The 26,332-nt window shown below is 40.1% G+C and overlaps 1 protein-coding gene across 1 annotated transcript in view; it reads right to left on the bottom strand.

Moving 5' to 3' along the window:
* Positions 1–9,249: 9,249 nt before the first annotated feature.
* Positions 9,250–26,332, bottom strand: part of CSGALNACT1 (chondroitin sulfate N-acetylgalactosaminyltransferase 1) — a 257,618-nt gene continuing 240,535 nt past the window's right edge. Inside the window, exons 8-9 of the mRNA XM_075283731.1 lie at positions 15,982–16,063; positions 9,250–12,649 (exon numbers count right to left, since the gene is read on the bottom strand). Of these exons, the coding sequence (XP_075139832.1) occupies positions 12,360–12,649; positions 15,982–16,063 (372 nt within the window). The 3' untranslated portion in view covers positions 9,250–12,359. The remainder of the gene's footprint in view (positions 12,650–15,981; positions 16,064–26,332) is intronic.

A 26,332-nucleotide genomic window follows, 5' to 3' on the forward strand; every position in this document is an offset into this window, starting at 1 on the left:
CAAGCAGTGGCGTAAATAGGAATGGCGGGGCCCCATGGCGAACTTTTGACATGCCCCCCCCCCCCCAACCGACACCAACACCGAAGACCTCGACCGACCCCCTCCTCTGCACTCTACTATGTCCCTTAGTAAGCCCTGCACACTGTATTATGCCCCATAGTGTTCCCTGCACACTGTATTATGCCCCATAGTGTTCCCTGCACACAGTATTATGTCTCATAGTGTCCCCTGCACACTGTCTTATGCCCCATAATGTTCCCTGCACACTGTATTATAGCCCATAGTGTCCCCTGCACACAGTATTATGTCTCATAGTGTCCCCTGCACACTGTCTTATGCCCCATAATGTTCCCTGCACACTGTATTATAGCCCATAGTGTCCCCTGCACACAGTATTATGTCTCATAGTGTCCCCTGCACACTGTCTTATGCCCCATTGTGTCCCTTGCACACTGTATTATGCCCCATAATGTTCCCTGCACACTGTATTATAGCCCATAGTGTCCCCTGCACACTGTATTATAGCCCATAGTGTCCCCTGCACACTGTATTATAGCCCATAGTGTCCCATGCACACAGTATTATGTCTCATAGTGTCCCCTGCACACTGTATTATGCCCCATAGTGTCCCCTGCACACTGTATTATAGCCCATAGTGTCCCCTGCACACAGTATTATGCCCCATAGTGTCCCCTGCACACAGTATCATAGCCCATAGTGTCCCCTGCACACAGTATCATAGCCCATAGTGGCCCCTGCACACAGTATTCTCTCCCATAGTCGCCCCTGCACACAATATTACAGCCCATAGTGGACACCCATAAACAATTATTATACTCTGGGGTCTTTTCAGACCCGGGAAGCAGGCCGGGTTCATGTGACGTCAGAGACGTCAGACAAGTAGGATGGAGGCCTGGCAGGATCGTAGAGAGGTAAGTAACAGTGTTTGTTATGTTCCCTTACCTCTCCCGGTCCGCCGATCATTATACTCGGGGGTCTGCAAAGACCCTCGAGTATAATGATAGCCTATGTGGGGCCCGCGGTGTCACTTGCCGATCCCGGCCCAGCAAGGATCGGCAAGTGAATAGGGCCCGTAACAGCCTATTAAAAAAAAAAAAAAACGCAGCAGTAGTGGCTGCCACCGGGCCCCCTAATGGCCCGGGCCCTGTGGCAGCTGCCTCCGCTGCCTCTACGGTAGTTACTCCACTGTTTCCAAGTATTTTTCCACTTTCATAGAGGTTCTATTGAGTGTGGAAAGTGTCTAGTTGATAGGCTGTGATATTGGGGTAAAACTGTGACTTGGGCGTGTTAGATGCCCCCAGGCATGCTTATCCAGCTGTACCAGTTGCATTCCAGGGTGTTGGCATCATTTCCTGGGGTGTCATTGTGGACTTGGTGACTCTCCTGAGTCGAATTGTGGTTTCCCCTGAAACGAGCATTTTTTCCCCATAGACTATAATGGGATTCGATATTTGGTCGAATATTGAGGGACTACTCGAAACGAATATTGAATATTTCACTACTCGCTCATCTCTAATAAATATGCCTCATTGTTTTTGTACATAAATTATACATATGTAAAGCATGAGCAAAATTATGAGGCACTGTGAGTATAGAAGAGCACAGTAGAGGGCAGCAACAAACCACATTATATATGCTCTTTACTGTGCAGATAGACTGTACACTTGTCAAAATGCTGTATTATTAGAGAAAAAAATTATATTAATACTTTCCTCGGACTGGAATGTCTTTTACTAGAAAATGCATTTTCATTTGCAGAATTCAAATTAGGGAAAATAAGACCTTCCAGATACAAATCCTCTCTCATGGTTCCATAGTTACACAATATTGGAGGAAAATATTTATACTGATTAAAGTGGATGTTCACCTACAATGAGCAGCACAGTACATTTTACATGATTTTATAATTACAAAAAAAGTTTAACACATACATGACTGCATTACATCATTTTTTGGTTTAATCCAGTTTATTATTATTATTTATTTTTAAAGAATAAACAATGAACGATTTTGTACTTTATCTTTCTCGCTTACACAGCCTTAGATATTACATATGTGAAAGTACGTCTATTTTATATTCTCCAAACCACAGCAAAAGCTATAGAAGGAAAAACTTATTCCCAATTCCAATAGCAAATCCAATATCACAACAGCAGGGTGGATAAAACTTAAAGGGGTTGGCCACTTTCAGACTAATATTGACAAACAAATGTACAATAAAAGATATACAATTTTCCAATATACTTTCTGTATCAATTCCTCATGGTTCTCTAGATCTCTGCTTGCTGTCATTGATTCTGTTACTTCTAGAGGATAAAATTCTGATCATGGTCATGTGATTTACAGTCCATGGTCATGTGATTTACGGTCCATGGTCATGTGATATACGGTCCATGGTCATGTGATATACGGTCCATGGTCATGTGATGAGCACACAGGTGCACTGCTGATTGCCAGGCAGATGTCTGATTACTGTGCTGTGACTGTAACGACCTGTGCACCTGTGTACTCATCAAACACAGTCTCACATGGCAGAGGATTAGATACTCGCGTCCACACACAGTACCACACGTCAGGGGAATCGACACATATGTCTGCACACAGTACCACACGCCAGAGGATTAGATACACACGTCTTCACACAATAGCGCATGCCAGAGGATTAGATAAGCGCGTCTGCACACAGTTCCACACAGCGGAGGATTAGATACTCGCGTCTGCACACAGTTCCACATGCTGGAGCATTAGATACGTGTGTCAGCACACAGTATCACACAATGGAGAATTAGATACGCGCTTCTTCACACAGTACCACATGGCGAATGATTAGATAGCGATTCTTCACACACACGCTGGAGGATTAGATACGTGCATCTGCACACAGTTCCACATGCCTGAGGATTAGATATGCGTGTCAGCACACAGTATCACACACTGGAGGATTAGATATGCGCATCTTCACACAGTACCACACGCCCGAGGATTAGATACTTGCATCTGCACACAGTTCCACACGCTGGAGGATTAGATATGCTTGTCTGCACACAGTACCACACACCGGAGGATTAGATACGCATGTCTTCACACAGTACCAAACGCTGGAAGATTAGATACAAGCATCTTCACACAGTACCACACTCTGGAGGATTAGATACGTGCGTCTGCACAGAGTTTCACACGCCAGAGGATTAGATACGCTCCTCAGCACACAGTACCACACGCCGGAGGATTACATACTTGTCTCTGCATAGAGTACCACATATTAGAGTTTTACTCCAGGTTTCCATAACAACCCAGCCATTTTTCTTCACTGCTGTATGTCAGCTTTAACCTTTTCCCTGCGGAGGATGTAGCTCTACATCCTCCCAGGGTGGCACTTCTGTAGTGGAGGACGTAGCTAAAATGTCCTCCCTACTAATGCTGATATCTCAGGCATAGATGCAGCTATCTTGATGGTTTAAGATTCATTTTAATGATGAGAATCTTATCTTTAAAATGATACCAAGGTCTTCATGATAGAACTTATAGTTTCGGATTTATTATTGAGAACCCTATTTGGCATTGAGATCCAACTGCGTGGTATAATTTTAAAGATGAGATTGTCATCTATAAAATGAATGTTAAAACATCAAGCAATCTGCATCCTGAGATATAGGGCTCTAAATTGTCCCCCCTCTCCTGTCTGAGGAAGCATCTTACGAACTGTAGTAGGAAGGGGAAGGGGGAAGAGGAGCCCTGCAGTGTGCACTGAGGTGACGAATTCTTGTCATCTCTGTGCCTAACCTGTATGTGACCCCAGGAGGGGATAGCAGGGGCTTTTCTGTCCCTGTTACCCCCTCTCCTATCAATCAGAGTGCATTCTATACTTTTGCGCTTTGATTGTCACATACAGGTATAATGTAATTCCCCCCTCAGTCTTCCTAGTGGGGTATTCTTATGTAATACCCTCTAAACATAACCAGGAAGTTTATTGGCGCTGTGACCCAGGCGTTTACCATTGTCCAGGTCGCAGCACCAAAGAAAAAGTCGCACCAAACACTTACACAACATATACACAAAGTCATGACAGTTTACGTTTCACCCAAACCTTGTCCTGTCCATACCTGAGCTTTCTACAGTAAAATACGTCTCTAGTGATATCCATTACACGCTAAAATAATAGTAATAATGATTAACACTAGAGATGAACGTATAGATTGCTAAAATTTTTATAGGGGGATAGCCATACATAGCCTTTAGAAAGTCTATTCCACACCTATCTTTTGTATGTAGATTGCCTCAGTGGTTTCTGAATAAGTCAGTTTTTATTCATATGCTAATTAGACTGGTGCACAATGCATTGTGCACTCCTCTCCTGTTTCCTATGGGAGGCTGCTGCTGCTGATGATGACTCAGCTTCCTGTTTGCCTCACACACATAGGAGCTAATAGGAGAGAGGAGGCTGCTGGGAACTTCCTGTACTGGCTGGAGGCTCATTAGCATATTAATAAAAACTGACTTATTCAGAGACCACTGAGGCAATCTACATACTAAAGCTAGGTGTGAAATAGACTTTCTAAAGGCTATGCAAGCATGTGATTAGATAAAAATGACTTTTCCCAGTGATAGAGCCCCTTTAAGTATTGTCATGGTGTCTATCATACACCACTACCATAGACATATCATTATGCTAGAAACTATGATAATACTTAAAGGGGTATTCCCACGTCGCATACTTACCAGTCTTCGTTGCTGTAAAATCTTCTGTCTTCCTGCTTTGTTGCATTGGTGGGCAAGATGTCGCTGGCCCTGCGTGCACGCTCATAGATGGTGAGACTAGTCTAGCCTTCACAATGCAAATACAGACCCGGCATCCGCTGTAATAGAGAGCCGGATGCCGGGGAGTGTAGACGCTGGCACAGGTGCCTGCAACATCGCCATGCTCCTGCCCTGCATGAAGCCAGCAGCGGCAGGAGTAATCCTGTTATTCCGCTCCTCCGACCGCGTCTAACCCTCCCCGGCATCCGCCTCTCTATTACAGCGATGCCGGGTCTGTATTGACAGCCCCTTCCCCCCAAAGGGTAAACTACCTCCCCCCCCTCCAGGCTCGCTCCCATGCACTTAGCCCCTCCTCCCTCCCCCCTCAGAGCAGCAGATACATCACTTGACTTATGACCAGATAAGTCAAGGGATGTGTCAAAAAAAAAAGAATAAAGTAATAAAGTGGACAAACAAAGCAGTTTTCCCTGCCTTCCCTCAGTTTCCCTTTCTAGCGGTATATAAAACTGCATGTGCCTGAGGACATGAAAGGTCCTCATTTTAATGTGAATGTAGATTTCTTACACAATGAAATAAAACACATATGATTGAATTAAATGAATTTATTGCATTAAATGGACACTTTCAGTCATGTATAAGTTACTTATGGTCATATTTAACTTTAAATACAAACATCCGCACTGAGTGACCACCCAGCCACAGGACATACAAACACATTAAACTAAAGCATCGTTTAACAAACACAAATGGGAGAAATTTTTACTAGAAAATAAATTAGTATATAATTAAAGCAAAAATGTCAATATCAATATAGTATGTAAAGCTTTTTATTGTGTTTTCTTTTGCTTATTTGATTTATTTTTTTATATTTTAATTTAAAAGAATACATGGCAACCTGAATGATACCACCAAAGATTTCATTCCGGCAGTAAAAACAGAGTTGATTGTATTGAATCATTCATAAAAAATATAATTTTCTTCTATATTTATTTTTACAATTCTGTACATTTATACAAAGAAAAAAAAGTGAAAACCCACTGGAAGTCCTTAGTTCTGGTGACCATTAGCTGTAATCTCCTTCTCTACACAGCTACCAGAAATTGCCACCCATGTGTATCCTTGGCCATTTTTACAAAGTGAAAAATATGCATTTGCCACAGCGTCTCTAAGATTACTTTTAGTCAATATGACTGTTGACAACCATGAGATGAAGCCATGAGAACCCTTGATAAGGATCCTATATTGGACTTCTGGTATCTTAGGAAGACATTAAACCCTTTATTTCAAAGGAAGATTTTTTTTGTTTTTTTTATATTCTTCATCAAGTTGATCCTGAGATTAAGTTTTTTTTAAGTAAAAAATAAATAGATTTTAATGATAATTTCACATTGCTAACACTTACTTAGCTTTGTAAGGATTACAGTAGAAAATTGAATTTACAAATATGGAAGTTGACAGGAAAGTAAAATTTTGGGTTCTAAATATTTAAATGACCCCATATGCTCAACTTCCTTTAAAAGTCTTTATGGGAAAATAATTATATATTCCACCAACTGTTCATGGAAAAGAGGAATAATACCTGTGATATTGAGATGTGTAATACTGAAATCTTAGATATATAATTCATCTACTAGGCCTTCAATGGTTTAATAATTCCAAAGGATAATGAAAGTTGAACGCTAGTATAGAAGGCTCGGACTGCTTCACACACAATGGAGGGAATTTATAAAGTGAACAGCATGACCATCACTCAAGCAATAAACATTGTCAGTTACATTACAATGTATCCACCGCAGGTATTTGGGCTTTAACGTTTTTGATTCTACAAACTCAAGTATTTTAGTGCATTACAAATTTTAGAATTAAATACATAATAAGTGTAAACTAGTGCAACCACTATCCCAAATATATCACAATATACAGTATATGGTGTTCTTTATCTATTAGGTGATTTCCTTAACAGCAGTTCCAAACTATTTATTATAGGAAGCAGAAACAATCCAAAAACACAGTCATGGATTTAAAGGGGTTTTCCAGAGCTAAAAATATTGATGATCTATCCTAAAGCTAAGCCATCAATCTTTAATGGATGGAGGTCCAACACTCGGTGCTCCCTCAGATCTGAACTGCTATATAAGAGAATGCAGCAGGAAGCAGACAGCTCTGTTTTCTGACTAGTGGCCAGACTAGGTACTGTAAATAATGTCCTATTCACTTAAATGTAGTTACCTGCTCTGGCCATTACACAGAGAACAGAGCTGTCTGCTTCCTGCTTCATTTTCTGTATATCAGTTCCTGAGCACAGCTAATCGGTAGGGGTGTCGGGTGTTGGACCTCCACCAATCAAATATCGATGGCCTAGATTTAGGATGTTATAATACTCTTAACCAGGAAACCCCTTTTAAAGGGCTTCTCCAAGAAATATAAAAAATAAACGTGTTAGCATACATACTCTAATGCATTACTAGGAGTTTGTATTGTCTCAGGGATAACACGGTAGTAAACTAAAATGGCCACTGCCATGTGTCGGAAACCCATCCTGGAATGTAGGAAGAATAGGTTACATGTTGTTCAAGGCCTGTGTGTGGGCAGCGTTTGGATTTAACCCCTATCAAATCACATTAAAATTTCAAAAACCCTCCCAAAAATATTCCTTTTTTTTTTTTACTGAAGACTCAGAATTTATAGTTTAAGTAAATATTGCTGCCACATAACTCTGGTGCCTTAATTTAACCCCTTAGCAATCCAACACATTTCAGCCTTAAACCAGTATAATTTTATCCATCTCTTTGTTCCAGCTTTCATAACTTTTTTTTTTCAATGTAGCTTTACAAGACTTTGTATTTTGTGGATATATATGACTTTTTCATCAGTTTTAGAACTTTGTTTTTTCAAAGGTGAAATGAACAGAAAACATCAATTGTGTAGACTGAATTTGAAGGCTTATGGCGTTCATCATGTAGAATAAATAAAATATTAATTGTATTTTTGGGGTTGGCGCAGATGTAGCAATACCACATTGTGCATTTCTTTATTTTTATTCTTCATTGGCAAGGGAAAAACTTTTTTCCTTTTTTTAGTCCGCATTGACCACATATAAAGGATTAAATTGGCAATATGTTTTCTGATTGATAATTGGGGGAAGAGTTAATACCATGAACAAAAGTCTAAGGTACACCGTCCTCTGGGGCCATGTGAAGTGATCTCTCCCTGCACACTATCAGCTGCAAACTGGTTAAAGTGAAAGCTGCATGTACTTGTAGTTAGAGCTCTAAATCTAGTTGGGCTACAGACATGGTTATTTCAAAGCCAAGAATTGTGGCCCACGGCTCTCGAGTTAGCGATGTTTAAAGTGACAGCTCCATCTGCTATGTCCCTCATCGGTGTAAACTGTAATGCAATTTGCTCAAACTTCCAGCCGGGTTTGTTCAGAGCTGTGAGGGGGTTAAATGTGTTCTGTTTCAGCAGACTATATGATACTGCAGCTACAGTTAAATCAGGGTGCTAGTCATTCTGAATAGAAACAATGTTAAGCACAACCCCCCAAAACAAAACCAATGGGTAGTCGCACACAAACCTACACAAATTTCTGAGAGTACTGAAAATGTTTCTCAAAAAGTTTGTAATTTTGTCCCATAAACCTCAGGATATGTTGAGGAAAGTTAAGAAAGGCCACATCTGTACTTTGTAAAGGAGAGATGGCTTATAAACTTACATTAGAACAATAAATAGCCTTCTAGGAGGCAGAGAAAAACCCTGCTGAAATATGTATACATCTAGAAGCAAGAGCCATTACACTAATTACAGTATAATAGGGAATTGCTGTTCGTTCGCCTTCATAGTGTACCAATTTATTTTTATGGAGCACAAGAGGAATCTTGAGACACATATATTTATCCTATGTGCTTCTACATTATTCACTAATTGGTGTATCGCTGAGAACCTGACACATGAAGGTCTTCTTAAGAAGTGTATTCTTCCTCCTCCACCTAGACTACTCAGCCAAAACTGCAGTATGTGGACAGCCATTTTGATTGGTAGGCTCAGAAACACCTAGTGATAGTCGGTATAAAATACAGAAATTAAATCCCCGGTTACGCTAGGTTCACACCTGCGTTCATGTCTCCGTTCTATGGTTTCCGTCTTCTGCATGGCAGAAGACGGAAACCATAGACCAGGTCCGGCCGTGAGCGGCGGTGAGCGTTTTAGGCTCTCCGCCGCGAAACCGGATTTTTTAATCCGGACACAGAGTACTGCATGTCCGACTCTGTGTCCGGATTATAAAACCCGGTTTTGCGGCGGAGAGCGCAAAACGCTCACTGCCGCTCACGGCCGGACAGCTTTCTCACCCATTCAAATGAATGGGTGAGAAAGTCTCCTGCAGGTTTCCGTCTCCTGCATCTGTTTTATGCAGGAAACGGAAACCTGCAATAAGGACAGATGAACGCAGATGTGAACGAGCCCTTAGGGGGTGGAAGTTCCCATTAGCTAAATAACGCATAAGGTGTCACCTTCTTGCAACTTTTTCTTAGAAGTGTTAAAGGGGCTCTATCATTGGGAAAAAGTCATTTTTAACTAATCACATCCTTGCATAGCCTTTAGAAAGGCTATTCCACACCTACCTTTTGAATGTAAATCGCTTCAGTAGTGTTTGAATAAGCCCATTTTTATTCATATGCTAATTAGGCTCCTCAGTGCACAGGAAGTTGTCAGCCAGCTCTCCTCTCTGTGCTGTGTATGAGAGCAGGGAGGAGGAGTCAGCAGCAGCAGCCTGTGCTGTATATACAGAAGGACAGAGTACGAAGAGACTTCTGGGGTGCACGGAGAAAGCTATGTGTAGAATAGCCTTTCTAAAGGCTATGCAAGGATGTGATTAGTTAAAATAACTTTTTCCAATGATAGAGCCCCTTTAATATTGTGATATCAAAACATCTATGAGCAAACAGCAGTCAAGTAGTGAATGTGACTGAATGAACCCAAGAGCTGAAGGGTGTCGAGCCCCTTGCACACCTTATTTTTTTCTAACCTTTTGGAACATATCTATAACATATCCTATAACCCCTACTTATGCAAAAGAGCATAATTTTAGCCTACAGTTGAAACTGAAATGCAATGTACATTTTTAGATAATAATATAAGTATGTAACACACCCAATGAGCCTTAGATATAAAAATCCTCTCTATTGCAGTATGATACCATTCTTTCAATTAATTGAAATTTTAGAACATGTTAATATGGATTTTATTTTTAAAGTCCCCATACTTATGTAACATGCAACATTTCTAAAAGTAACATACATGATACTTAAAAGGGGATTTCAGAGCTAAAAATATTAATAATCTATTGAGCTACTAGGCCATCAATATTAGATTTGTAGTAGTCAGCACCCCCACAGATCAGCTGTTCTCAGCACCTGATACCTGATCTGTAAATACTGCAGGAAGGTAAGTCATTGCAGGTTAGCTTCCATGTAAGGGAATTGCAGCTAATGTGTAGTAACTAATACACAGAGAACAGTGCTGTCTGCATCCTGCTCAATTCTCTGTGTAGCAGTATATTAAACCTCCATCAATCTAATATTAATTGACTAATGCTTAGGATAGGTCATCAATATTTTCAGTGTGAAAAACCATTTAATCTTCCTTCTACAGCAGTACTAATCTAGCACATGCTGTTATTGGAAATAATTCCTAAAGAGGACCTGACGGATCTCCGGTCTGTTTTAGCAAATTGTTGCATGTTTTATTTTTCACTATATAACAATTATTTTCTTCTAACTCCACTTTGTGCTGTTCCTTTGTTACTCCTCCTAGAAATCTATGAATAAATTAACAGTTATAGGTTACCATATGGGGAGGTTTTCCTTCACAATGTAACATTGTCCAATCAATGTCAGACTGAGTGCTACCTTAAACCTTGTCAAAGGGGTGTGTCCCTGCATCGTTGTCAAGTTATCCATTAATTCATACATTGACTTCTTATAAGGGAGTATCCATGACTGTCATGTCATGAATAATACACATATTTACTAGAAGAGACAGGTCAGGGGAGATGGTCTCACAGTTATCAAATTCAGTAAAGTCAAACATTTTATGAGAAAATTGTTTGTTAATATAAGTGCTGTAATATTTGCCCTATTTTGAATGTGTTTGACTGACGCAACTCGAGCTATTTGATAGACAGTAACCATGTTTCCCTGGTTACAATAATCTATCAAACTGCAATTTCCACACTTTTTGTTACAAGCAGCTTATTATCTACGATGGGCTTGTATTTCTGGTTTTAGATTTTATAATACTACGTTACAGGCTTCATCATGTAGCTCTAAATGTCTATGAAAAAATACATTCTGATGGACACTGTGGGTGGATAATGCATTGCTCCATCAGGGTGTAATCTAGATTGCAGATTATACATTCTCATTTCTTAAGTAGCAACACACATTTTACAATGACTACCTTAAGAATTCCTGTGAAACTTCTTAACCCTTTGAGTTGGGAACCTACATTGTATACATTTCCCATAGTGCTAGGGTTTGACCTTTAGCATCCGTCATGAATTCTCAGCACTACACACAAGAACCCTTTGATAAAACTAGGGAAGTGGGACAGATAAGTAATAACTACCTCATAATTATAGGCTTCTCTTCTCCCTGGAGTTTACGTATTGTCAGAACAAAGGATATATTCTGTGCAATGTCTCAGTGTAGTGTTTGTCTTTTTCGCTGTTCACAGGTATGAACTGGTCTAACCACTCTCAGAATGCCGCACTTCATAAACACTATCTGCTTTTTATAGAATATGTTATGAACTCCACATGTGCAAAAAATATTACTTACGGACCACATGACTTACAGCATACAGCAATTTGTGCTTTTGTCACATAATTATTCATCACTCAATTTCAATACAAATCAATACAATGCAAAAAAATCTACCGATTGTGGACTTATAGCACAACAGGATTCTTGCCATTGTTATATGAAAGCATATTCAGGCACATTTTGTATTCAGCCTTCTGAGACGTTCCAGAAACACTCAATTCATATGGCTTCTAATATTTGGCTTCAGATGTTCCAGCAATAAGGTAATGTTTTTTTTTTTTAAAAAAACTATCTTTGAAATCTTAAGTCTCAGAAATACTGTACAGTCAAATACATTGTGAAACAAAAAGCTCCTTCTTTTTCCATAATAGCTGTCAGTTTACTAAATGGAATTTTATTTCACAGTGCACGGGTAAATTAATATTTTGCTATTTCTCCTTGTGTAGAACATGGCTCCATGATCCAGTACACAATGGTCAAACGATTTCTTGATTTGTATATGCAACGTGTAATTCTCAATAATCTCAATTTTTTTTTCAATGCAAACTCCTTTCCAGGTTCAGCCCTGTCCTATCTGGTTTTTCTAGTCAACCATCCACTTAATAGCCTGCTACATCCTTGAGGGCCATTAAAAGACAACAGCATGCGCATCTTCCGCCCCGATTCTGTGTTCATTGACTCATTGACCTTTTGCATGTTCGTCTTCAGCAGTGTAGGCTTGAGATTATCTGAGTAATAAACACAGACAGTGTCCTCTCAGGATTTCTTGACATTGGACTTTGGCTTTTGTTTACGAAGATGTGCCTCAATTTCATGTCTGAAGACCAGCATACCAAGCTGTCCATGTGAAGCCTCATTCATAGCCTTGGACTGCATGCACATCTTGTATTGCTCTGGCGTCAGCTCATCCACACAGCGCTTTTCATGCCACAGGTGGAAGAGACCCTTCACAGGGGTCCTGATCACAATAAGGTTGCTGTGAAGGTATTTACGATACAGATGAACATCTTCTCCACCCCAACCCTTAATATCCAGATCAAAACCACCTGAAACAAAAATGAGATGTATTATTATATTATCATGAGACTAGTCTAAACATATTATAATATATGCAGATTAATCCCATCCTATTCCCTATTCATTACTAAGTAACAAAGCATATAGCTCATCACAATAACGTTCCAGTAAATGCTAAACAGTGTGCACTTATATATACTAATATTTTACTTGCAGGCAGCAGACTTCTTGCACTGCTCCAGTCATCTATGGCCAGAGCTGTGCAGTCAGAGTCAGGGACATTATTGAGAGGAGCCTGAAAAAAATGTACCAACTCCAAGACCAGGAAGTGGAGGGGAGAGGAGAGATGTGAAACCTTTAGATGAGAAAGCCATCTTTAACCCTTCAGAGATATGGCCTATATTTTTGTTTGTTTTTTTTCCATTGTCACATTTTGAAAGCCATAACTTTTTTTGCAGGGTTTTTCTGTCCGCTTGAGAAGTCGGACATCTTCTCTTGCGGACAGGGAAGGACGGGCACGGAGTGCAAAAGAATGCACCCGATGCCCATTCAAGTGAATGACAGGTGTCACGGACACAGCTAGTGTTCGCTCCTAGTGTCCGTGACAGATTTTGAGCGGACACTAGGAGTGGACACTACATGTCGGACACCGACGGTAGTGTGAACGCCCCCTTAGAAGGATAGAAACATTTTTTTTTTTTGCCTTTATTTTATTCATTATTTTGCAGCAATGTGACCAAAAACGGCAGCTGTTTTTTATTATTTTTTTTTATGGTGTTCATTGTGCAGGTTAAATAATGTTCTACTTTTAAACTATGGTCTGTTATAGACACATCTATACTTAGGTTTGTACTGGACCAGAACAGGTGAATCCTGCGATGGGTCCCTAGGCCCACCCTGCACCACCATGGCATGGCACAGTACTTTTACTTTTTGGTAGAGTTGGAAGGGACCTCAAGGGCCATCGGGTCCAACCCCCTGCGAGTGCAGGTTTTCCTAAATCATCCCAGCTATATGTTTATCCAGATTTCGCTTGAAGATTTCCATTGATGGAGCGCCCACCACTTCCCGTGGCAGCCTATTCCACTCTCTCACTACCCTCACTGTCAGAAAGTTTTTCCTAATGTCTAATCTGTATCTCTTTCCCTTTAGTTTCATCCCATTGCTTCTTGTACTTCCTTGTGCTAATGAGAATAGGGTAGATCCCTCTGCACTGTGACTACCTTTCAGATATTTGTAGACTGCTATTAAATCTCCCCTCAGCCTTCTCTTCTGCAAACTAAACAATCCCAGTTCTTTTAGCCGCTCCTCATAGGACATGGTTTGCAGACCTTCCACCATTTTGGTTGCTCTTCTCTGGACTTGCTCCAATATATCGATGTCTTTCTTGAATTGAGGTGCCCAGAACTGTACACAGTATTCCAGGTGTGGTCTGACCAGGGAAGAGTACAGCGGAATAATGACCTCTCTTGATCTAGATTCAATGCTTGTCTTAATACATCCCAGAATTTTATTAGCCTTTTTTGCAGCAGCACCGCACTGTTGGCTCATATTGAATTTGTGATCTACTATTATGCCCAAGTCCTTTTCCCCATGCTATCACTTAGTTCTATTCCTCCCATAATATATATGTTTTTTACATTTCTGTTACTCAGATGTAGAACTTTGCATTTGTCCCTGTTAAATACTTTAACAGCATTTGTCCCTGTTAAATACTTCATACAGATACTCATTGTAAAGCACCTCAACCAGGCTATGCCTCTATATAATACTAGCCTCTGCCTGCGACTTAGTCTGCTTGTTATTGGTGTCGATGATCCGCCTTTATTCAGCAAATTGCTGCTATCGATGGTTTGCCTGCTCCGGCATTTCGGCAGCTCTCAAGCTGTCCTGCTGCTGACCTTGTTCCTCACACCGTGCCTGTGATTGTTCCGGCATCTCAGCAGCTCGCTGGGACGCCAGATAATGAGCATGCTGTTGGTGTTGATGATCCACCTGCTCCAGCGTTTTAGCAGCTGTCAAGCTGGCCTGCCGCTGAACTCGTTCCTCGCGCTGTGCCCGTGATTGTTGCAGTATCTCAGCAGCTTGCTGGAATGCCATATAATGAGCGTGTTGTTAGCGTTGATGATCCGCATGCTCCGGCATTTTGGCAGCTCTCAAGCTGGCCTGCCGCTGAACTTGTTTCTTGCACTGTGCCTGTGATTGTTCCAGCATCTCAGCAGCTCGCTGGAACGGCATATACTGAGCGTGTTGTTGGCATTGATGATCCGCCTGCTCCGGCGTTTCAGGAGCTGTCAAACTGGCCTGCCGCTGAACTCATTCCTTGAGCTGTATTGTTCCAGTATCTCAGCAGCTTGCTGGGACACCATATAATGAACGTGTTGTTGGGGTCGATGATCTCCCTCAGCTCCACTTGAGGAGAACTCTGTGACTTCTGGCTTCCTTCATAACTCTCATTGTTTGCGACAAATTAGATTTTCTTTTTCCAGGCAAATGTTGAAAATTGGTAAACTGCCAATTTGGATTAAAGGTGTTTGCCCATGTCAGTTTGTCATCAGTGCTATGCAAATGCATGAACACACACCACTGAGGGTTAGCGTGTGTTTACACAGTGAGATAACAGCTCTGACTTTCTCAAAAACGGAGATAAGAGCAGTGTAATATATCATGTGAACAAAAATTCATAACAGTCGTGAAGCCATGTCATTTACCGGGATAAAAAGTAAACTATATTTTAATTGAGTTTACAATCTATTTGTGTGCCAAATTTCATTCAAATCTGTTCAGCCATTTTTGCGTGATTGAGGAACAAACATCCAAACACACAAACATCCAAACACACAAATATTAGTAGGATAGGATACTGACAGGACCCTAGGACAGAAGAAAAAAAAATCAGAGGCAAAGGCTAGGTAGCTACTGCTAAAAACAATGGGATAACTTATTAGATAGAAAAATTCCTTCAATGATGTTCTAGATATTAGAGTTGATGAATAATACTACAATAAAAGGGATATTACAAGTTATTATGCATCCAGTCCAAGATGACAGCAGTTGGCTTTAAAGAGTCAGTATGGTGAGCTTCTTATTCTTACAAACAGAATGCAGCATACACGCACTACAGACAGGTACTAACGTGACATGCATTATAAACAGATGATGCAAGAATAATAGCAATTACTACTATTGGGAGCAAAGTAATAAATTGCTATGCACTTAGAATTAGCCAACACTTAGTAGCTAGTAATAAAATGTATATTATAAATCTTGCTAACATATTTCTCTGCTTCATTAGGCCATAATTAGAAGTGTGCATTAAACTACCCAGTAGATGGCAGTAATGAGTAGCACAAAAACTTACCTATGTTAATAAAGTCTGAACGATACTGACAAGTCATTCCAAATCCAAAGTCTCTCCAAAATCCAGTATCTTTCTTAATAACCTAAAAATAAAATATGGATTTACTTTAATACTCTTATAAATTACCTTTCCTCCTAAAATGTATGTATGTGCATAGATATATACAGATAGACAGATAGACATTAGCATGATAGTAGTAAGCAATACTTGGTTAAATTTGTGTTTACGCAGCAAAGGTATTCTAGGGTGCTCTTGGCACACAATTGGTTAAACAATAAGGACTGCAAGTTTATCAGTGCTGGAACAAAGCCTGCCGGTACACGCCTGGGAATTGCTGGCAATGTCAACCGGGTGGTACTGGCTGCTAATCCAATTACATCAGAGTCGCCTGAAGAACGAAAGCAGCATTCTCATGCAAGAAAAATAATCTAATAATTTTGAAATCATCAGTCAGGTCACAAAATGTAATTAAAAGAGAAGATATAATATGCATCAGAATCCCCATAACTGCAATGATGAGTGCTGCTAAATCTAACTGGAAGCGGCACCAACATTTATTCTGCGTTCTGTAACTAAGATGCTTGTTTTACAATTTGGCTTCACGCAGCTATTATAAGAGGGTGGGTGCTGTGACGCTGAACATGTTTCACTTTGTGGAATGGATGATCTCTCTGTTTAGTAATCTCAATGATATTTATTACATTACAGTGCCACCAAACCATAAAATGTCACTCCATGTACCACATAGCTAGAATTCATACATCTGAACTGTTTAATATAAATGTTAGCAAAATCATTTTTATTTTATTTCAAGAAGTAATCAAAAATTGGATAGCAATATCTAGCAATTGTACGAAAGGAGAAAATAATAAAGAAAAACGCCCACAACAGTTTTCGTAACTATCAATTTTACGCCTGCTTGGGTCCTCTGAGCCTCTGGATGACATAGCTGCTAAGGTTTCACCTGTCCGCATGCAGGGCCGTTTACACATTGATGGGCCCTGTGCAAAGATTTCATAAGTGGGCCGCCTCATCATCACTACTTGCATAAATTATAATGCTCTCTCAATGGTCCCCACATACAGTAGTATAACGCCACTTAGAGTCTCTCACACAGTATAATGGCTCGCTAGTGGCCCCATACAATATGCCCTTCATATACTCCAGGTTGCCCCCCCCCCCCTTCCCGATTCAGGTCTCCCTCCAGGTTGGCACCAGAAATTCATGTCCCCCCATGCCCCTGGCTACCTCCACTATGTCCTCCCCTCATGTTGCCCTCAGTGTGTCATGCTCCTACAATATGATGTCCCCTGACACTGACATGTTCTGTGTCCCCACACTGACATGTCCCACTCAGGCTGAGCCCCCTTCCCCCGAGTATAATGTTCGGAGGTAAGAGAACATAAAAAACACAGTTACTTACCCCTACTGCGCCCAGGCCAGCGTCATTATGCGTCGCGATGCCAGCCTGGATTAGGACGTATGGTCCAACATTGAAGAGATCTGTGGGAAATGCTTTGGGCCAGGGAGAGGTAAGTGACAGTCTTTCTTATATTTGTATTCTCCCCTGGGTCTCCAATCATTATACTCTGGGGACTGAAAAGGGATCTGGGGAGTCCCGAGTGAAATGTTCGCCTTGGGGCCCTGCCATTCTTAGTTATGCCACTGCCGAGCTTATTATACAGCAGAATCCCAGAGGCAATGCCCATGATCGGAATATTATCCTGTAGATGCTTTATCTACAATGACCTAGGCATCCACAGTATTTAGCAGTGGTGTGCCATCCCTTGAAAATAGACTCGGGTGCAGAGATCTGTTATGAAGACAGCCGGGAGCCTTTTAAAGGATCCCATTCTTGTAATTAGTGTACTTCTATTACAGGCAGCCTATGACAGAACTCGGCTGTATTGCTCACTTTAATTGATCATACTTACCTTGACCTATATTTTAATGTACCGTAGATGTTTTCTTTATTCGGCAGTTACAAAAGTCTTCTTGTTTTAGATAAATACATAGTGGAGGATTGAACTAAGGTTAATGTCTTCAGAATTACAAAGCTCAATTATTATTGTTGCAATTATTTCATTGCTTCCCAAGTAATACATTTGTCACCTATAAATGTCTTTGAAGGTAAACAGAGCTGAAATTAGCTGACCCAGGGTGCACTGGCGGTCAAACATCATGCAGGGCTGTGCCTTGGACTGGCAAATTATCTAAGTTACAAATAATAACAATGTTTTATCTGTCTCAAAGGCTATGCACACTTTTGTATTGATTATTTTAAAATTCCTTAATTTGCATCCTAAATACAAGATTAAAGGGATCCTATCATTGGATACCCTTTTTTCTGACTAACACGTAGGAATAGCCTTAAGAAAGGCTATTCTTCTTCTACCTTTAGATGTCTTTTCCACGCCACTGTTCGGTAGAAATCCGGGTTTTCTTAGGTATGCTAATGAGTTCTCTTGCAGCACTGGGGGAGGTCCCCAGCACTCAAACAGCACTGGAGGCGTCCCCAATGCTGCAAGAGAACTCTCCAGCGATGCCTCTATCTTCTTCTGGAACGCCCTCTCTCCCTGAGTCTTCTTCCATCCTGGGTTTCAATCTGCTAGGCTTGCGAAATCGGCTCTGCCATCGGGCCTTGAAAAGAAAATGGCTGCTTAAACAGCAAGCTGTGTAAGTGGCTATTTTCTTGTGGCCGCTTACACAGTAAGCTGGTGTAAGCGGCCATTTTCTTGTGGCCATGGGCATACGCAATCGGTTCTGCTCGAGGCCCAATGGCAGAGCTGACTGCGCATGCCTATAAGATTGAAATCCAGGACAGAAGAAGACACAGGGAGAGGGTGTTCCAGAAGAAGATAGAGGCGTCACTGGAGATTTCTCTTGCAGCATTGGGGACGCCTCCAGTGCTGTTTGAGTGCTGGTGACCTCCCCCAATGCTGCGAGAGAACTTATTTGCATACCGAAGAAAACCTGGATTTCTACCGAATGGCAGTGCGGAGAAGACATCTAAAGGTAGGAGAAGAATAGCCTTTCTTAAGGCTATTCGTACATCTTAGTCAGAAAAAAAGGATATCCAATGATGGGATCCATTTAAGAAAGTTTTGAAGCAGTCTATATTGAAGTTTTCCAATTGCATTGCCTCTGCAAAATCTGTGTTTTCCTATACATAGAACCAACAGTACATTGCTCCTGGCTGTGTTTTCTATCTGCTCTCTTCCTACCTTCTTCCAGTACTAGATTTAACATTAGGGAAAGCAGGAGGTTGTATAAGGCATATTAGAGTATGGAGCAGCAAAGGAAGCATCCAAATCTTCAAGGCGGACATATCACAAAGACTGGATATGGAAATGAACAAAACCACATAAAAGTTAAGGAAGTAACCACAATTCTGAAACTAGAAGTTTGTAAACTGTGTATGAGGTGGTATGTATTTGAATGTGAACACAACTACAACTTGAAACTAAGTCTAACAAGTGAGACTGAGGGGTCCAACTACCTATAACCCCTTTTGTTTTTAAATCACAAACAGTAAATTATTTCTGTATCCAAAATTAAAAGGTGTTGTCTAGAATTGGAAAATCAGTTCTGCTTATACTCACAGATTGATATTTACTTACTCATAAGAAGTCTATTGAGGGGGGTGGGAGGAGAAGTTGCTACTGGACTGAGTGAGTGGAAAAGCAATATCAGATCATGTAAAGGAGTTATTTTCAGCAAATTAGTTTTGCAGGAAGAGCCTTTGGCCTTTTCTGGATCAACACTGCAGTATCTAGATTAACTAGACAGAGTAATTATTAATGCCATTTTTAAGATTTTTATTTCTGCCTGCTTTTTCATAAATACAAGTAACTATAATTTAGCCAACAGGTTTTTTTCCATTAGATAAATCATTTGGTAAATTGATGAAAGATTCCCCTTAATAAGAAGTCTCCATACAACAGTCCACAGTGTTGTATGGCAAATTTCCTTTGAGAAGACGTGAAAATGTCAATTCACATAAATTAATGATGGTCTACCTTGGGGGTGCACAAACGTTTCTAGTTCAAGTGCCACATTGTGAGATTGTGTCATGCTCAAGAGCTACAGTAAAATTTAATGGGGTATTCCCATCAGACGTATTTATAGTATATACCATAAAATATCTAATATATTCTAGAACTTATTCAGAAAATGGAGTTCTCCTGCTGCCAAATTCCAGGTAAAAGGAACTGAGATGAGCATACATAAACATGGTTTTCTCCTTCGTAATTTATGAGGGTTATGGAGTTATAGAAATAACCATACACTACAATGGAGAGGGCCACCCATTGATACACAACATTCTGCTTTCTGGAGTACTAAACAGTGAGAAGACCAAAATATAGAGCTGCAGGATATGAATGGGGGCTACACAAAATAAGATCCCAGCTTACAGATTAGGTGGAAAAACTTATTTTTTTCAACATACCAGTATAGGAATACAGGGTGACTGATGAATATTACAAAAAAACACATAGAAGTTTCAGAATGAATGTGAACAAATATAAGAAAACAGTAAATAGAAACACTATACACTAGAGTATAACGCTATTACATTGTAATAGGATATAATGTATTTCAGGTCACCTGTAAGTGTATATTATGGCAATTCAGCTACTACAGTTCACTTTTGGAACACAACATAAGCAGAGTTCAGCTGCTGCCTTCCAGTTTGCCCTAACCTCTGCATTCCCTCTTAATAGCTACATTTATCACCCTCCATGGAAGTAAATTTGTTGAAAGGATTTACTGTGCAATTATTGTAATTGTTATTAGTACTGTGATAGAAAGCTAATGGAGGAGCCAGAGAACAATAATAGCACTTATACATCCATCAAAAGCAAGGTCAAAAATAGAACTCACAGCAAATGGGGAAATGCAAGGATTTTCCTACTATATCTATTTTTCTTTGTAATTTTTCTTTACACTTCTAGATTCTTACAATTGAAATCCATTGCTTTAAATAAAATATAACTTTACACACAATGACTGAGAGGTCCAACTACTTTTTTTTTTTTCTAAATCACAAATAAACTATTTCTGTAACTAAAATTAAAGCGGTTGTCCAGAATTGGAAAATCAGTCCTGCTTAAACTCACAGATTGAGATTTTTTTAATCATAGAAGTCTATTGAGAGGGGTGGGAGGAGAAGTTGGTACTGGACTGAGTGAGTGGAAGAGCGATAATAGATCGAGTGAACAGTTAAGGCTGACAGTTGTCTGAAAAAATGGAGAAAGAATTTTTCTTGAATAAGATGGCTAAACAGGATACTAATGGATGAAGTAAGACAATGAATATGAAGCCAAGTGGTTTGTGATCAGGTCTGTAGGATTAAAGAAAATAGTAGAAAGATCTATTAGTATATTTGGCTACACTAACTACTTAGGTTCACACTTGCGCTGGGCTCTCTGCTGTTTGGGTCCCCTTGGGGACCTGAACGAAAGACAGCTGGATCGCTAAATCAGTGGTTACCCACAGACATCTACTGACCCCATAGACTGTAATCCGTGCAGGACTTTTCTTTCCACCAATTTTTAGCAGTTTCTGTGAACCTACATAACAAGGTGCAATATCAAACCTTGTTATGCAGATTGTCTCTGTATTTTTTACAGTTTGTTCCCAGCCCTATTTGTGTGGAGGCCGTTTTTGTATGGTTTGTTATATGTGTTTCCATTTTTGATATAAATAAAGAATTTATAAAAAAAAAAAAAAAAATCCTCAGTGATACACATGGCCAATCTACCCCTGTGTGGCTTTAATGTGGGCTAGTCAGGATTGCGCTGCAGGAAAGTAAAATAAATGGCAGCGAAAAGCAAGGTACGTTGGTCAACATGTAAAGGACCTGACTCTCCCTTTTAAAAAGTCGCTCATATTTTCAATAATACATAAAACATGGGTACATACACAAAACAAACAATCTAAATACATATCACCTTTTACCTAAATTTTTACACCCCAATATTTGCAATAAAGCTAATAATACAGCTGACATTCACACAATCCAGCCACACCTTGCCCAAATAATGCTTTCAGATATACTGTATAGTAATATATATGATAAAACAAATAAATGAAGCCCCTGGTGATCCAGAACATTTAATGGGAAAATGAGTGAACCCCTGGTGGTCCAGGACAGGGAAGGTTTATTTATAGGCTTCACTTACAGGTTGCTCTTAGGGGACCATGTGGCACCCTCTAAAACTTGCCCTGACCACAGGTGTCCGTTCAATTGTGTTTAAAAGGAAAAAAAAATCATTCACAGCCTAGGACTTCTGTGAGACTTGTCTTCATCCTGCTAAATGATTAATACACAATTATACATATCTGAAGAAAGGAAAAGAAAACTTATTTTATTTTCAGATAGGAGTTTTGTGATGTATAGATTTGTCCTTATGTTTTCTCCAGTGTAAATACATTCATGGTTAGAGTTCACATTGAATGATGATAAACCCCATATACTGTCTTACTGAACTCCACACAGTGATGTCATTGTTGTGCCCATTCCTACTTCCCAATAATCATTAAACACCTACACAGAACATTGTACTCTCCGGTGCCCATTTAAACAGTAATGTTTCCTGCAGCGCTCTTAGCATTAGGATGCTCTGAGGAAATGTATTATACAATACTTAAACTCGACTACAATATCTTCACATTTAGAAACCAATAAACTAGATGCTGTGGAATTTACAGTCCTATGAAAAAGTTTGGGCACCCCTGTTAATCTTAATCATTTTTAGTTCTAAATATTTTGGTGTTTGCAGCAGCCATTTCAGTTTGATATATCTAATAACTGATGGACACAGTAATATTTCAGGATTGAAATGAGGTTTATTGTACTAACAGAAAATGTGCAATATGCATTAAACCAAAATTTGACCGGTGTAAAAGTATGGGCACCTCAACAGAAAAGTGACATTAATATTTAGTAGATCCTCCTTTTGTACAGATAACAGCCTCTAGTCGCTTCCTGTAGCTTTTAATCAGTTCCTGGATCCTGGATGAAGGTATTTTGGACCATTCCTCTTTACAAAACAGTTCAAGTTCAGTTAAGTTAGATGGTCGCCGAGCATGCACAGCCCGCTTCAAATCATCCTACAGATGTTCAATGATATTCAGGTCTGGGGACTGGGATGGCCATTCCAGAACATTGTAATTGTTCCTCTGCATGAATGTCGGAGTCGATTTGGAGCGGTGTTTTGGATCATTGTCTTGCTGAAATATCCATCCCCGGCGTAACTTCAACTTCGTCACTGATTCTTGAACATTATTCTCAAGAATCTGCTGATACTGAGTGGAATCCATGCGACCCTCAACTTTAACAAGATTCCCGGTGCCGGCATTGGCACACAGCCCCAAAGCATGATGGAATCGCCACCAAATTTTACAGTGAGTAGCAAGTGTTTTTCTTGGAATGCTGTTTTTTTTGGACGCCATGCATAATGCCTTTTTGTATGACCAAACAACTCAATCTTTGTTTCATCAGTCCACAGGACCTTCTTCCAAAATGAAGCTGGCTTGTCCAAATGTGCTTTTACATACCTCAGGCGACTCTGTTTGTGGCGTGCTTGCAGAAACAGCTTCTTTCTCATCACTCTCCCATACAGCTTCTCCTTGTGCAAAGTGCGCTGTATTGTTGACCAATGCACAGTGGCACCATCTGCAGCAAGATGATGCTGCAGCTCTTTGGAGGTGGTCTGTGGATTGTCCTTGACTGTTCTCACCATTCTTCTTCTCTGCCTTTCTGATATTTTTCTTGGCCAACCACTTCTGGGCTTAACAAGAACTGTCCCTGTGGTCTTCCATTTCCTTACTATGTTCCTCACAGTGGAAACTGACAGGTTAAATCTCCGAGACAACTTTTTGTATCCTTCCCCTGAACAACTATGTTGGACAATCTTTGTTTTCAGATCATTTGAGAGTTGTTTTGAGTAGCCTATGATGCCACTCTTCAGAACAACTTGCAATTGGCCACCTTAAATACCTTTTCTCATGATTGGATACACCTGGCCATGAAGTTCAAAGCTCAGTGAGGTTACAAAACCAATTTTGTGCTTCAGTAAGTCAGTAAAAAGTAGTTAGGAATATTCAAATCAATAAAATGATAAGGGTACCAAAATTTTTGCACCGGTCAAATTTTGGTTTAATGCATATTGCACATTTTCTGTTAGTACAATAAAACTCATTTCAATCCTGAAATATTACTGTGTCAGTTATTAGATATATCAAACTGAAGTGGCTGTTGCAAACACCAAACTAAAAATGATTAAGATTAATAGGGGTGCCCAAACTTTTTCATAGGACTGTATGTGAGAGGAAATATAGGAACATCAGTAACTTTTTGATACATTTTATGAGAATGGCAATAAGAACTTAATGAATAATACTGGTCTAATGTATATGGGACCAGCCTGACATTAAATATGCATACTTATCTAATCCAAATTTCTGTTGGAGTGACGCTAGGTTCACACTAGCGTTCGGGGCTCCGTTCTCAGCTTTCCGTCTTCTGCATGCAGAAAACGGAAAGCTGTCAGAGCGGGTCCGGCCGTGAGCATTTTATTCTCTCCGCCGCGAAACCTTTTTTTTTTCAATCGGACACAGAGTACTGCATGTCTGACTCTGTGCCCGATTTAAAAAAAAACGGTTTCGCGGTGGAGAGCATAAAACGCTCACCGCTGCTCACAGCCGGACATCTTTCAAACCCATTCAAATGAATGGGTATGAAAGAGTCCTGCAGGTTTCCGTCTCCTGCCTCTGTTTTGTGCAGGAAACGGAAACCTGCAGAACGGAGACCGGACGCAGATGTGGACGAGCCCTGAAGGGAATAGTGAGTTTTCTATTTTCAGTAACATCCCAGGGGCTTTTGGGCACTATAATAAAATTCAGAATGGACCCCACTTTCATAGGTGAGCTGCTAAAATGCAGGAATAAAAACCAAATCTATGAGCAAGCGTCAGTAACGCAGCTTGAGGTCTGTAATAATTTTCCATCTGTGATCAGACAATCAACCAGATGTAGATATAAGTAAATGGAATACTTTTTTGTACACTGTAAACTGTCAGATTTGCAGGATCTACAGTCCTTTGAAAACTGTGACTAGCTATGACATTCCCGGTTCCTTTTCTGAGTCCACTGATCGGCTTCAGCAGTTACATGACCTGTTGAGGTCAATCGTCAGCCTTACTGGAAGGGATTTAAAATGTCACTGCTGACAAAAAAATTGATGAACAAGAAGGAAGCCAAACAGACTGGACCGGACCATCTGAGGTGCTGGAGATCGCTGGCACCAGGAGCTGGAGCTAGCGTTCTTTTACCTTTTGTATCCCTGTGTCTGAAAACGCCTGGTCTACAAACTTATAAAAATATTTTTCCTGTAGAGTGAACACCGCAGTGAAAATAAATAAATAAAAAAGTGATCAAAGTAATAGGCATTCCTCAAAATGGTATAAATAAAAAGTACACCTGGTCCCAGAAGAAAGAAACCTTATGCACCCCCTTATACGGAAATATAAAAAAAGTTATGGATGTCAGGATATGGCAACTTTAAGAAATACATTTTTTTTGCAAAGTTTTAGATCTTTAAGGGGTTAAAATGTAAATATAATTATAAAAATGTGGTATTCCAAGAACTGTAGCGAAACATGTGAATGCCCTAAAACTGAAGCCTGTAAGAAAGTTGCACTAATGCACTTTTTCTCCAATTTCACCCAATTCTGATTTTTTTCTAGCTTCCCAGCACATTGTACAGAATATTGAATGGTACTGTTATGAAGAACAATTTATCTCATAAACATTAAGCTCTCATACGGCTCTGTGAACGGAAAATTAAAGAAGTTAAGGGTTATGAAAGGTGGAGAGTCAAAAACAAAATATCAAAAAATGTCACCAGCAGGAGAAGGTTAAGGCATTGGCGGCTAAGATGTACTATTACATCCTGTGTTGTTAACCGGTTAATAACATTGTCCTGGGCTCTACGATGTACCCACAATCCAGAAAAGGGAAAATACTACTCAGATTTGTACCGTTTTGTATGCCAGCATCCTAGAGGTACACTGTGTGGTGCTACAGGGTGCATATGAGGGTGTTCTTTATATTTCAGTGACTTGTGTACCATAAGTGGCAGCTACATATACTAGTGCGTATATTTAGGGGGCTTATCTCCTTTGGAGCCTAGAGTGATAGGAGTCCCTTTTTTAAGGTCACATCCATGGTCACGTGCTTGCATGGCTGAGGGTTGTTCAGATCGCACAGAGTAATTATGTATAATCTTATATGCATCTATGAGTGGATATGTTCTTACAAATTGTATGTGTATCATGCGTAATTA

The sequence above is a fragment of the Leptodactylus fuscus genome, chromosome 1 (assembly GCF_031893055.1).
Source record: "Leptodactylus fuscus isolate aLepFus1 chromosome 1, aLepFus1.hap2, whole genome shotgun sequence".
Taxonomy (NCBI): Eukaryota; Metazoa; Chordata; class Amphibia; order Anura; family Leptodactylidae; genus Leptodactylus; species Leptodactylus fuscus.